The sequence below is a fragment of the Anastrepha obliqua genome, chromosome 4 (assembly GCF_027943255.1).
Source record: "Anastrepha obliqua isolate idAnaObli1 chromosome 4, idAnaObli1_1.0, whole genome shotgun sequence".
Lineage (NCBI taxonomy): Eukaryota > Metazoa > Arthropoda > Insecta > Diptera > Tephritidae > Anastrepha > Anastrepha obliqua.
The window spans coordinates 39,397,845-39,413,440 of NC_072895.1; the positions used below are offsets into that span (position 1 = coordinate 39,397,845).

Below are 15,596 nucleotides of genomic sequence, written 5' to 3' on the forward strand. Positions count from 1 at the left end.
CAAATTGTTTGGCGCAAATCAGAATTCACTGGACCGGTAATTCATAATTGGGAGTATTTGAACAATTTAAAAAGGAATTTGAACTGAGAGTGTCGAAAATCTTGGCTTGCCAAGAACGTTTTGGTTCCAACGAGAATATCACACAAAACTCCCAGCGGAGAACGTTATGCCTTGGCTGTTAGGAAACAGAAAGGTTAGTAACCTCAATGCCAAATAGACTTAGTAATGTCCTAAAACATCGTGGCTATCCAACAAAGTATTATTTATAAAGTTTTTTTCATATGCTTTAAAACTACGCAAACTTTTGGTTTGCCATATTTATATGTTGCAATTACTTGCCGCCATGTAAACAATGAAGTGAGGAACCTTGTTATTTTCTTTTTGTAACTTAAGAATATAATGAAAGAAAAAATTAATATAATAAAATATTTTTCAAATCTAAATTTATACAATGTTTTTAAGTTTTTGAATATATTGTATACAATATACGTTTTTAATCAATTTGATAATATTAGTAAGGTTTATGTCCTTATGACATTGGTCGTTTGCTGAAAGAACGTCATAACTAGAAAACAGCTGCACATAGATTTTTATGCCGAACCGAATATTTCAAAAGGTCCAAGCAATTAACAAGCAGTGGTTTTTTAAAAATCCAGTATGGAAGGCTGGTCATACCCTGAAATTCTTCAATGTTGTGTAAAAAATTCATAGTGATATCTAATAAGAGAATGTATAGGGAGGTATAGTAAACTGAAATCTCTGAAGCTGTTTTCATTGAACTCTTATATTTATTGGTTTACGACGTTTCTCCAGGAAATGAGCAATATGCTGTAAATCTACACTTATCTCTATGAAATATCAATAAAAAAGAAGACATTTGTTTTATTTTATTGAAAGGATTCATTTAAAAGCCAATTATAATAATTATTTCGTATTTACATATAACTAAATAGCTATTCTGTTACTTTCAGAATGTTTAATGCAAACTGGTTTCTGACAGTTTCAGCAGAAAGTGAGCGAGATGGTAATCGAGGTGCCAGGCTGTTATGGCAACTACTCCAAAATTGTGCATAGTATTCCGAATGTGAGGAAAAGGTACTATGCAAGGGTTTCCGCTTGCTTTATTCCCATGACAGCCTGTTCTACGTACCGGAATTACTCGGATTTTTCCCGACCAAGTGATGCCGCCTCAGTAAACTAACCCTGTGTAGTACCCCGAAGCTCTCACCTTGTCTATCATCACTGGATCAGTTCCGTGCAGCAAGGTTGCTCCCAATATTTCTTAGGACTGGCTGGTGCCGTCTTCGGATATGTACTGGCCTGCAGTCTGCTAGAGATTGGACAAGTGACTACGTTGCCCCTATTGTAAAGCTCTGTCCCCGCAACCATCTCGTTTGGCGCGGCCGCCTTCCACCATCAGTTCACAACAAAAAAGCTGTAGGTACAGCAGGACCGACGCAGACAACCTTGCGTGACCCTCATTCCGAGAAACTGTAAGCCTCTACCATATAATTGCAACGAACTCCCGAGCAAGAACCGGCATGAAATTTTTATAGCTGCGGTCCAAAAGATAAAAGTGCACGGTAATTCTTCTCTGAACGCCAGTGAAAGCTGCAATGTCCACCGGAAGCTTCGCGAGCGAGACAGTGGTGATAGCCTAGCGATTATAGTCCACCTACTGTGCAATATCCTCTTATCGATGTAGACATCGACCGCAGGGAAAGTGCCTTAGAATACAAAGGAATAGATGCCGAAGCTTCAGATTTTATTTGCGCGAACTACCGCTCCCATATTAGCTGATTGGGTTGGCTTCGCGCTGAGTACACCTTCGTTGCTCTTCTCATCTGCACTAATGTGCGCGTAGGCGAACGCGCATTCCACCAGGCGATTGCGGCACTTGCGAAAGTACACACTGATTTCCCAGCGAAAGCAGACGTTCCCGGGGATCCTTGGATAAAGGATCTCAATTTGAAAGTCCGGCAACTGACAATTCCATATAAGCAGACTAAATGGGTAGAGTATCTGAATTCTCTATTTATCTAGTTCACCGTAAGGTTTTTTTCGAACCCGACGAAGCACAATGACAGAATGGCAATCATTTTTGGTGGTTGTGTTTCGTCGAACCCGAACATACTCAACATATCGCACTTGTTACGTTAAAGCGTAACAACTCAAAATCTGAATATTTTCAGTAGAGACGAAAAACTGTTTCCGTAAATATTAATAATATAGGTATTACAAGGGAAAAAATATGTAATTGCACGAAAATATCATTAAAAACAATATAACGGTTGTTTCATTCTTATTTGTTTAGTAGTTGCGCTAAAATAACAAATTTTTGAGTGGTTACTCTTTTCCTTTTCTTTTTGAGTTGTTACGCTTTAACGTAACAAGTGCGATATGTCCGGCATATGAAGATACCCTGCACGATACTAGCCACCCATTCACAAGACTTCTTAAACTCATTCACCTAACGCTCTCCTTTTGAACCCAAACCTCGAAACAGAACGTTTTCTGGGTCTAGCGTCATATGAGATAGACGACGACTGATCGGTGACTACATCGTTCTGGCAGGGCTATGTGATGAACTGCTACAACAACAATGTATCCGCTTGCACACTTTGTTATACGTAAGTAGATGATAGCTGTAGGATAAACCATGTTAACGAACATTACAAGTGGCCAGAGGTTTCATAGCCTTAGATCATGTCGGTTCTGCTGTGATGAAGAGGAGTCTATGGAACACTTAATCACCAACTGTGAGGCATTAGGCCACAGGAGACACAGTATCTTGGACTCGTACCTTCTGGAGGAGGGAGATCTATAATTACTCCCTCTTAAGGAGCTGGTTCGATTCCTTGGGATACTAAATAATTACAATTAAATGACTAGGGGCGTACAATAAATCAAACTGGTCGCAGTGCATAAAGACCTTACCCTAACCCGTACAACCATTACCATTCTTAGCCTTTAGCACGCATATATTCTAATAATCTGGTCCATTATATTTCTCCTGATTTATTGCTGTTGTACTCCCGAATCATTTGTGATTTCAATTTGGACAAGCAACATATGGGGTAAGTGCAATGCATTGCGGACATCAAGATATACTTTTTTTTAAAGAGCACAATGCTACATCGCATTAGTAGAATCTAAAACCAGCGAAGTAAAAACCTTGTCTGCATAAATTGTTCGGTTGTATACAAGTTCTCCGCTAGCTCTTTCATAATTGTTAGAAAAATCATCAAAATAATAATTATTTGATAAATAAATTAACATACACATCACCAAAAATCAGTTCAATTATAGAATGTAAGCGAAAATTTTCTCGCAAAGAGAAGAAAAAGCCAAAAAGTTAACAGCCCGAAATTTATGCATCACTTACAAAAACTTACAAATTTCTTCCACACAGGATGAGCGTCTCTCATGCAAATAATTGTCAATTGAGTTCTCACTCTTTGAGTGGATAATTTTATGGTGTCATCTAACGCCTACTTGAAATAGTTAGGAATAGCTATTACCAATTTTTGTTTTATCGAAACCCGACTGTTGTCTTCATAAAAAAAAAAAACAAAAATTAGAAAGCTCATCAACGGCACCGTTTCCTTCTAGTCATTTCTTGCTAACGAGCTCTTTTATTCAACACCAGATTTGCAACTTCACAATTTTCGCGTTCCATTATATGATGCTCCACAACCAATAAAACAGTAAAAATTCCACCAGAGACGTCCACTAAACATGCAACTCTTGTTTTGTACATCTGCACATTTTTAAATCGAAATCCGTTTATTTTTGTAATTAAATTATAAAATATATTACAAGCATCAATCACCAATATTGGTTAGTTTTCTAAAATAACTGCGTTCAATCATAATACAGATAATAAAGTGTAGCGATACCCCAAAATTTTGGTGTATCATATACGTAAGAAATGTAACCGTCTTTTTCTGCGTCCCAAAGGAAGTTGACCAATGAACAGTAGCCCTGCATTATTTTCTCTCCAATGCTTACAATGCAAACATAACGATATCTGAAATATTAAATGCAAAACTTTAAATAGTTAAATTGTGTATTCGAAAAGAAATAAATCACTTTCACCAAAGTTCTATGTTTTTATAAACTAAATAAAACTTGTTCAAATTCGCCAATTTATCTAGGATAAATCCGGTCAAAATAAACGTGCGATCAATATGTGAAGCGCCTCTACGTACTAACCACTATTCACATGACTTGGTGGACTACATTTTATTCATAAATATGCTATAGTTAAATATAAATTCTAAGTTTGTTGGATTGTTTTTTTCTTCACTTTACTTAACTGCAGCTATTTATAGGCCTTCACTTCTACAGTATTTTTTTTCTGTTCACTATTTTGTGGTTGGTTTTTGTTCTTGTTTTTTCTTTTGAACTGCTCCCACATTTCAAAAAATTAAAATAAAATTTTTACAAAGTGTGCAGAAATTACAATATCTTTAACAGTAGAGAAAAAGTGGTTTACTTTTACTTACAGAGGTATAGTCAATTTAAAATTTTGAATCTGTTTTATTCGAGTTTTGGCGTTTTTTCAGCAAATGTGCGTTATGCACATAATACTCACCGATCATAGTGTTGCGATTTAACACGATTCTTGATCTCTTCGCTAATTTGTGCGCATAGTGTCAGCGATTGTTTTGGCGAATATATAAAGTTTTCAAATGCATCGTCCATCACCGTTTGAATGATTTTCTCGCATACCTCCTTATTTAGCGGGAGTTTCGGATCTAGACGATATGTGGGTAAGTATTTTAAAACTGGCTGCAAACATACAGATATTGGGGAACTTATACTGCTGTTGTGTCGTGAAAAAGGCATCTTACCCGCGCTTGGGGAACTGTGAATGCACCACTTGTTCTACGTCCGGATGATAATTTGAGTGAACCACGTTTCTGCAAATTAAACACACAATGTACAATAAAATCAATTGCATTCGTACCTGCAAGTGAATTTGCAAAAGGTTGTCTATCGCTGCTTAGTTATGGATTTCTATATACACATACATGTGTACTGTACGATAATATGCATGTATTTATATACCTATATGTACATACAAACGTAAATGGAAGAGTGGCGTTGAAGGGCTGCGTGTTTGGTGAGCATTGCTCTTCAGTTACGTATGTGTTGATTATTTGATTAATGATAATTACATTTAATGTCATCGATTACGCCCGCTATAAATCAGAATGCCGTCCGTCCGCAAATGCATTGCAAATGTGCAAAATACAAATTCAACTACATACGTATTTTATTGATACTAACTGGTTTATTAATCCAAATATAAGTTGACAAATATATTGAGTAATTTATTACCTCCTCCTGTGCCTGACTTAGACACAAGTCAACGAGGTTAGACCAATTATCTGCCATTGAGAACTAATCGACAGCAAACATATTTGGCCTCGTTAGCGAAATCGGCTAAATGTTAAATCGATATGACGTAAATAAAAAGTGTATATTATACCTATGCATGTGTGTTTGTATGGATATAATAATCTTCATATCTTAGTACAAATCGCTTTCTTTCCATAATTAACTAATTTGAATTTCAAAATAAACATGCATGTACATATGTATGCACGTACATAAGCATGTAAGTTTGCAGCGAATAAACGATGTCACGCATCCCTTTTACAAAACTTATACCGTTACTAGTTGCGATGTGCGCACGTACTTCGGATGTTGTTTCCATGATGTTTTTAAATGGTAGAGTTAGTTGAAATACTTCAAAATAAGCCCAGAAAATATAAAAATGAAGCTTGTTCAAAACGAGTCACAGTAAATATTTTTTTGCTTCGTAATCAAAAATATTATAAGATTGCGTGGGATGTCATAAATCGAAAAGAAATATTTGTGAGTGTTGGAAAATGCATACTATACATACAATATAAAGATTGGGGTATCAGCTAAAATCTACAATCAGCTAGAATCTACAAATTTTGAATTCAATTTCAAAATCTCAAACTTCTTAAACTGAATTTTCAAACAAAATTTAGGTAAGCAGTTTTGTAGCCCATTCAATTTTATTTTATCATAATAAAATGAAATTTTGAAGTAGCTCAAAACTGTCGTCGTTTTTTTTTTGATAAGTTTTTCCTCTGAAGGTGTTGGTCATTTTCTCCATGTAACATTTTTTTCTTCAGAAAAAAATTTCAGTATCGTATGCAAAAAAAAAATCTAAAAAATGAATGCCATTTACGCGTTCTTCATTATACGAAAAATTAAATAGACTAAAAAACAGCATAGCCAGAAGTTTTGTAATTCTTCATATTAAAATATTGAAAGTTTTGATCACAATTTTTGAAATTTGTTGAATTTTTATGAAACTCGTACAAAGATTCATAAGTTTTTATACAAATATTACGAAAAAATTTTGTTTGAAAAATATTATGAATGTTGTAAAAAGATAAAGTGACTCAATTATGTGGGCCCAAGTGTTTTTCAATTTTATAAAAAAACTTTTCGTTCAATCGAACCGAATACATATCGCTGTTTTTGTTTTTAAGCAACTTAATATTTCGATAGTCTTTGTCTGCTTTGTAGTCATAGAGAGAGAGAAATGAATTAATCTAATCCTAAAAGAAAGGCGTCTTCTTGAAAATGTGTACTTAGCTCATGTGCGTGATTAATGTAGTTGCATACATGAACAAAAGCCAAAAGAGGGTTAACGTAAAGAAATACATTACAGTTTACGTGTTAATTGTCAAATAAACTTAAGTCACTTTGTTGAATACACTTTGGCAATAGTTGTATTTTTATGCGCGCATGTGTCCGAGCATAAAAATTGTACGAAGCAATAAGCGCATATTATGTGCAGATTGCGGATAAAGCCAACTTTTTCATCGGTTAACGGCAATCGCTAATGAGCATTTTTTTTCTTTTTTTTCAATAAAATAACAAATTAGCAGATATTAAAAAAAAGGACTGTCGCGCTAGCAGCAATATCCCAAACATTTATGGGGAATGTTTTTGTTGTTACAACAACATCATGCAGTGACACTTGCTCAATTTTCAAATTTTGCAATTAAAATTTAGGAAAACATTGTTCAAAAGTTGCATTATTATATGTAAATTGACTTAATAAAGTAAGGCTATATCTATATAAAACGTCCATTTTTTCAGCGTTGTGGAATGTAACTGTGAAAAGTCAATGACTAATGGAGATTTAATTCAGTAAAAAATGTGAATATAATAACATCATTCCCAATCATACATATGTGCAATTGTATTAATTCAAATAGTAACGGAATGGTTTATGCACTTGCAACAACACAATGCCAACGCTTCAGCCATGATTGGAATATTCTACAGATGATGCAGAGGCATTTGTTGACGAAAGTTAATAATAGCCTCTGTGTGATGGTGTTGGAGACGAGCCATGTTTCACTTCCGTAGAACAATACAGACTTTACGTATGAGCTGAATATTCGCAGTTTAGTGCGCCTGGAGATTTGCAAACTCGCTCATATTGTATGTATTCGCCCGAACACCGCTCTTGGCTTGTTTAGCCTGCAATTGACATCTTCATCTGCTCCGCCGTCTAAAGCAGAAGCTTTCGACAAATTCCAACGTACACCCGTCAACTATTATAGGCCTTGATACATAGATTCACTCTAATATTAAATATCTATGATTGTTTTAATATTAATTGTTGGTGTTGCCTTTTTGTAAACAAAGTCCATAATCTTTGGGTTGATGTGACTTAATTAGATATTTAAATCTGTCTGCAGTCTATAGGTTTCTCCATGTAAAATTTATCCAGCAACTTAATTTCCGAGAATTCGTTCTCAAAGAGAAAAATATCAAAAAAAAAGTACATGAACGCAAAACCAGTAACAGTTTGAAAGTTTTATGGACAGCTCATTAAATTGTTGGCGGGAAAAATTACAAAAATTAAAAATGTTTTCGTTGAGCTACCTCGTATTAAAAAAAAAAAAAAATAAACCAAATAAAATGCAAAATAACGAGCTTAACATCACATGTTTTATTTCGTCCATAATAATTTGATCCATCCCATCATTGCTGTAATGAAGAACATTCCTTCAGCAATTGTATTGTTGAGACAATCACAATTTTTTTCATATTTTCCTTGCCTCCGTGTATACATGCACATATGTATTATTATATACTTATATCGCCAAATTAGTTAAGGGGTTGGGGGTAGTCAGAGGCCCGAAAATATGATTATTTTCAATATTTCTTTTTTGCTGATCAATTGCTTTATTTTACAAAATTAAAAACAAAGCATGTTTCGACTTGATTTTAGCCAAATTAAAAAAAAATAATAACTGTAAATGTTATCGCTGTTTGTGTAGAGCCCGTTTCTCCAGAAGTCCATTGCGGTCACAAGTCCCAAGTCCTTGGAGATTCATCTAAAATTAATCGGACAAGAGAAATTAGTTTTATTAATAGATAATCTTGTGCCTGATTCAAGATTTTATTTTTTTGTTTTCAAAATAAACAATATGGCGGCTTCAGGAAATATTTTTCAGATTTTCGAGAAAGAACCGACAATTGTTAAAAAAAAATCGAAATTTTTCAATCAGGCAGGAGTTTTTTATGATTTTCAAAAGCAGTTAAATCTTATTGAAATCTACCAAGCGGTTTTTAAGTTACAGTGATCACGAGTTCAAAAAACATAGTTTTGAGAAAAACGCATTTAAAGTTTTGCTGCTGCTAGCTACTTACTCTCGAACGCTCCGGAGCGCTCGAGCGCCCTTTGTTAATTGTTGAATAAATCGAAAAGTATTTGTCGGATTCACTTCAAATTTTCTCACAATATTTTTATGATAATATACTTTAAGAACATCCAATTTTTTGAAAATTCTGACTACCCCTAACCCCTTAATAACCAAGAAGACCAAGCATGAAACACGAAAGATACCTTCAATACTTTTGATTTGTGCTTCGGAAACTGCCGCAACGGTGACTGGAGACTGGTCCAAAAGTACAGATGTCGCTCTATATCATTGGCCGAATCCTATTTAATACATACATATATGACTTCAAATGAACTTTATAAATCTTATTTTTTAAATGTTCCATTTTTATTTAAATTTAGAATTTTGACTCAATTCGCAAATTTTAATTCTTGTTTATTTTTACTTTGCGATCAGCTGTTTTTCTCACTTGTAAATTCTTACAAGTAAAAATTTATCGAGTCAATATTTGCAACTTTCCCTTAAAACGATTGTGCTCTCTCACTTTCCCGTACTTTGCAAGTTTTTTGGATAACAGGGTTGGGCATTTTGCCCAATCACTAATTTTTTAATGGTAATTAAAATAAGGGTTTCATTATCACTAAGTCTTCAGTTTTTCAGTGTTTTAACTATCCGCTTATTACCTTAATTATTTAGGGAACTATGGCCAACCCTCCTTGATAATTTGTAACAATTGTTACAAATCATTTGCTTCATGAGCAGACCTTATTTGTGCTTATTTTTTAGGTTCACAAATATGGAAAAGCCCATTTCAACGCCAATTACCATCTTGTTTTTTAATTTAGCCAACATTTTGTTAAAGCAAATTCTTTGAATGAGTTGACTTTTTCAGGCAGATGTCAGGCCTATGATGTTTATATGAAATAAGTACATATTCGAATGAAAAAGAGTGTTGGGTTACTAGTATTTTAGAATTTTATTTTATTTTTGCCTGCGGACTCCAGGCTTGGGCTGTTAAAATGCCTTCGAAATTGGAAAATAACATACTCCATCACATCACATGTGCGTGTTGCAATATTTTTTATTTCTATTTGGTTTTCATAGATATATTTAGTATACATATATGTTACACAGTCAAAAATCCATTTACGATACTTTTGTATAGAAATATTATATATGTAGGTATATGTTAAATATACAACATTTTATATATGTATTTATGCATGTATATACATATATTTATGTACGTTTGCATAGATATATGTATGTACAGTTAATTATAAATATAAGTAGACATAAGACTACGCAAATTTACGTGTTCATGTGTAAATTCCATATAAACATAGAGGTGGTGTACACAGTTACATACATTATTCATATTTCATTAGAACATCCAAAGTAACAACATTACGCTAATACAACAATACAACAATTATGAAAATATGTGCATTAAGTAAAAAATAAGAATAACCATTTCTTTTTGAATTAAATCACTCTTGGCATCACTATCTCAATTTGTACATACACACATATAAGTACATAAAATTCGTTTTGGTCAATGCAAACGTAGTACATAGTTATAACTTTTTGTGTAAGTATGAAAAATAAATACTATTGCTACGTACATACATTGATTGAGATTTACTTAATTTTGGCATACATATGTACGTCTATGCATTATGCATGCTAATATCTATATTTGTATTTAATGCATTAGTTTTTTAATACTAGTTAATTTGTGTATAAGATCTATATTTAAGGACAAATTCGCTAGTAACCACATACATACATATTATTGAATAAATTCATAAGTGCATACCGAATTGTAGAGAAAGTGGCTTGATTGTGGACGACATTCGAAAAATACATATACATGTATATATATTTTCGCAGTGTTGGCACATTGGTGAACTAAAATGAGTTGATTGAACGACTGCAATCGTGATTTCATTTTCTTAAACTAGAAACTTGTCAAGCTTAAACAGTTTTAATTTTTTTTTTTTTTTTTGTTTGAGTTAAGTAGGGAATTTTTATTTCTGCACAAAACATTAGAACTTGTTAGTTAAAATATAAAATATATGGGTACTCAAGTTCATCGATTCGACCACTCAGTAAATTTTCTCTTTGCTGCATGGTTTGATCGCGGTCAAATTTAATGTACGGTGTGTCCTGTGTGTGTGATCCTCGATGTCGAATAAAAGGACATTAGTTGAATTTTCCATTTGTAAAAACACATAATTTTGAGAACACTTTATCGAATCGACGGTCATTAGGAATAACGTACGTAAAATATGGTTAGTATCATAGAGTTAAAAAATGTTAATTGTTAACGAGCCAAATTCAGAGTATTTAAAGTAATATATATATATCCAAAAATAAAAGGATGCAAGACTAAGTCTAAGTAGATAGAAATGAAATAAAAAAAAAAAATATCACCAAATTTCTACGCCCTTAGCGAATTCACTCTCTGTCTGCAGTGGCGGGCTATTTGGCTTATGCCACCCGATAGTAAAGCAAAGTGAAAAAAAGTTTATGTGCGCCGAGAAATTATTTTAATCCTCATATCTTTAATTTTGCAGGTACTATTTTAATTGCAGTCAATTTGAGAGTTTACAAATAATTACTACTTGGGGAATGCAAATTTCATGCCGGCACTCAACGTGTTAAATGTTTGTTAATTATACTAAGGAATTATGACGTCTTCATGCACGAAACTAGAATTCTGATAAAAATATTTATAATCGACTTTCCAAAACGCCTGTTTATGGTTTGCGAATTCTGTTGAAATAAGTAAAGAGTTTTTATTTCCAAGGTATATGAGATGATGGTGATGCCTCCGAGAAACGTTTACCTGACCCTAACTCGAGTTTTTAAAGCTGTAATAGGGATTGTTCGACTTTTAGCTCTATGAGTTTTTTAAGTATTGAACATAATCGTGATCTTTAAAATAAAATAAAAATGAAAAACGAAAAAAATTACACATAAAAAACTTAAAAATATTTTGGAGAATACTAATTATCCAGAGGACTTTGCCCAGTTTTATCTTCGGCGGCTCTGGTAGTGGCACGCAGGCAGGATTTTTTCGGTGAGAGGTTTTATTCTCACAATGTTCTAAAAAAGCATTTAATAGTAAGAAAATAAAACAAAATTTTTTAATGAAAACAAATTAAATCCAAATCACAATGTAGCAGCAAATGTTAATGTTTTCCGAAAATTTCATTAGAAAATTTTCAGCTGTTAGAAATTAGATTTTTTCCAAAAAACTTTAATCTATAATATATGTGTATATGAAGATGTGCTGCTCCACTCAACCGCTCTTGCAACATCGTACTTCTTAAATACGTACGTCACTTGATTAAATTTATTTTCAGAGTCGTCAAAAAAGGTTTTTGCCAATAAATTAATCATGTTGTCAGAGAAATTGTCACTAAAAATTTTTTTTTGGCATTAGTAGTTGTTAAGACAAAAGACGTTATTTAATCGTCTTCCGCTTAAATTCATTTCCGCTTGTAAGTATGCAGCAAGTTGCGTTTATTATCGTCAAGGCTCGAGGTATTATCGGAGGAAAATGTGTTAGAAAGCCAAGGCGACTAAAAGAGTCTAAAGATGGTGTATGCAGTGATATACGATAACAAGCTTCAGCGCTTAGGTTACAGAAATCGTAACTTTTAAATCAACTAAATATTTGCCCTTCTCTTTCGTCAGTTTATGTTAGTTTCCAAATGGTCGTGGATGAATTCTGATTATTTATTTAATAATGAAAAGAAGTTTTTATGTTTTGCATTTGGAATTAGCAATAGTTGTAGTAAGCATTCAAGAATAAAAGTGACAAAAGTATATAATATAGGCGCAATCACGAATCAAAATCTATAAGTACGTATGTACATACACTTGCGAACACGAAAATAGTAGTACCAAAAAACTATCAGATTTTTTCCAAAAAAACAAAACTTTTTATAACAAAAGATAGAAATTAAGGGTTAACATTACAATAGTAGTTGCCATATAAGTAACGCATTCTGACCAAGTTTATAAAAGAAATTAAAGAAAAACTACATTGACAAAGTTTGCAGATACATAGTTGTAATTAATATTCAGTTGAATTTGCCAAATTTTATATTACGGGAACACAACGACGGGGTATTGAGTATACCAATTACTCACATCGCTGCTTCGGAATCTTCAGCCACGCATCTTTATGAATTTTCGAAAGTTGTTGAGTGTTACTCGGTTTGCATTGTGTGCAGCTCTTAAGTTCCGTCCAAAGATTTTTCTAGGATAGAGGTTGGGGCACTGAGGTGGCCATTCCATCACCTCAATTTTATTTACACGAAACCATTCCTTGGCCTTCCGGCCAAGGCATTTCTATCTTGGCATTTTCTATCTAGAATACGACAACATAACATTCTACATTATTTCCACATCAATACTGGTGTCCGTTATGCCATCAATTTTGTGACTGGGGTCTGCGATATAATATGAAAAACATACGCAAACCATTATCTTTGAGCGTCCATGTTTAATGATTTTTAGGGGGTATTGTGGTTGATTTTCGGTGCCAGGTGGACGTCTAATATACTGTCGTTAATCCGCCCCACCATGCTCTACTATTTTAGATTCATCAGTCCATAAAATATTACACCACATGTCAGCTGTCCAGCTAGCATGTTTTCTTGCAAATTCCAAGCGTTTTGCCTTAAGTCTTGGTGTCAGTATTAACTTTTTCCGTAGACTGCTAATCCAGCTTCCAGTAGTCTTCTACTTGCAGTAATGTCAGAAACATTTAAGTTCACCTCTCTTTCAAGTCTTTAATTTGTAAATGATTAGTGACAGAGTAACACTGATTTAAGTAACAGAGTAACATTTAAGTTAACCTCTCTTTCAACTTGCGTGGCTGATTTCTTGTGATTTTCTTTGGAGCAAGTTAGACAATTCTACGGTCGTCTTGCAGAGAAGTTTTTCGCTTTTCGACAGATTTGATTGCATTTGAAATCATTTTTCGTTGTTCTGTGATGCAGTGTTTCGCTTGACCTACTAGTCAAAACATAAGTCATATATGGAATACAACTCACCAAAATTAAAAAAAAAAAACGTATATATCAATAACTAATAAAAAACGCACTTTCATCTAAATCTGATTATTAATACTCCTTGCATAACCTTAACAACGGTTGTTGTTGTAGTCACTGCTAGTTTGATGTTGCCCTTAAAAGTGTAATGACACCAATACAGAACCGTTATTTACGCAGTTGCCAAATTTATTCAGATAAACTAAACATCTTAAATCTCTTAACCCTTCATAGATAATTGATATTGAAATTTTCTATTATATGATTTATAAGAAAAAAATAAATGGCTTAAAAAATGGCTTTGTTAAGGGTACTGCTATTTTCATGTTCACAGCTGTATCATTAATGCACAATCTGCGCCAACACTGAATTGGACGTTTGGTTTCTAATAAATTAATTCTATAGTAATATTTAAAATTATTTTAGAAATTTATGAAAGCATTTGTTACATTTAAATATATTATATTATATACATATGATAAAAAATCAGTTCTGTTGATAAGTAATTCGAATTGAACATGACAGCCTTAACTCCAAGGTATTTGTATTTCCACTTTCCATAAAAATATTATTCAATTAATAATCCTGAGTAAAATCATTGAAAATAAGTTAGTTTTTTCATATATAATAAACTGAGTAAGAATTTTATTAGTACACATACATACTTATTTCATATCACGATGGTAGTTTTTGTAAGATATTGACACAATATTTTGTATAGTTATTTTATAACTTTTGACTTTGAAAAACAATTCCAAACCGTTGCATAGATAAAAGATCTCTTTTGAAATATATATGTGCATATGTATGTAGATATATATACTGTATATATATGTATATGTATACTTACATTGTTGCTTTTTGAGTGCTTTTCTCTCAGAGTTTTTATGATTAGAGATATTGAAAGTGTATATATAATATAATATACAGTTATGGACATAGAAATACGGATACGCAATAAGCTTGAATTACAGTAGACTACTGGGATACAGTAGACTACTTTTCAGTTACAATATTCGCAATAAATTGATTGTACTTTGTGAGAGCCGACTTGAGGGAAAAGGGGCACAATCTGCAATGAACAATTTGGTAAAGTAGATTCAAAACTGTAGTATTAGAAGTAGGTTAATAGAAGACGGTGGCAAAGAAGCTGGTTTAACACAAATGTAACTTTTTTTAGTTCCGACGTTATGCCACACGTAAAAAGAGCCGATGAACATTATAGAGACGAGTGTATACGGCGTACCGTTAGACAAAGTGGTAACTCACAGACAAATGATATGACGACTGTCGGTTCAACGATACCGAAACGATCCGGATTCATAACCGGTTAAGGAATGCCACTCCAGCTGCATTGGTCGACCATAAATTGAGAATATTTATGCTGCAACAACAATTGATATTACCTTCAAATACAATTCTAACAAAATATTTATCTTCGTGTATATAACATACGTTTTGAACTCAAGCCAATTCAGACCATAAATATGATTTTTTAAGCAGTCTAAAACAAAGCGCAAACCTATTGGAAAATCCTTCGGGTCTCTTGTATTTGGCTTGAAGACAAAATTATCCTAAGAGTTTGAACTCAGACTCACAAAAATAGTTGGAAAAAATGGCAACATTTTTTTTATATAAGACTAGAAAAAGTAAATTTATGTACATAACTGTGCAATCCAAAAATTGGCAATATTTTTGGTGGCCGGATTTATATGTTCGCAACTGTATACATGTATGCTTATGTACCTTACGAATAGGTGTTCTGGTGAGTTGTAAAATATTTTTCTTATTAAGCGACAATCATGATTTATATCAGGTAGAGTCATATTTGATC

General features: G+C 33.2%; 1 protein-coding gene across 3 annotated transcripts; it reads right to left on the reverse strand.

Moving 5' to 3' along the window:
• Positions 1-3,765: 3,765 nt before the first annotated feature.
• On the reverse strand, positions 3,766-5,844 carry LOC129244526 (dynein light chain Tctex-type protein 2B). 3 transcript variants are annotated; one of them, XM_054882201.1, is made up of 4 exons: positions 5,708-5,844; positions 4,857-4,925; positions 4,598-4,794; positions 3,766-4,030 (listed from the first exon to the last, which is right to left on the reverse strand). In XM_054882201.1, exons 1-4 carry the CDS (start codon positions 5,723-5,725, stop codon positions 3,865-3,867), a joined length of 450 nt encoding a protein of 149 aa, XP_054738176.1. In that variant the 5' UTR covers positions 5,726-5,844; the 3' UTR covers positions 3,766-3,864. The 3 variants fall into 3 exon arrangements, with proteins under 3 accessions (XP_054738176.1, XP_054738175.1, XP_054738177.1); XM_054882200.1 differs by lacking the exon at positions 5,708-5,844 and adding an exon at positions 5,347-5,596; XM_054882202.1 differs by lacking the exon at positions 5,708-5,844 and adding an exon at positions 5,184-5,228.
• Positions 5,845-15,596: the final 9,752 nt, after the last annotated feature.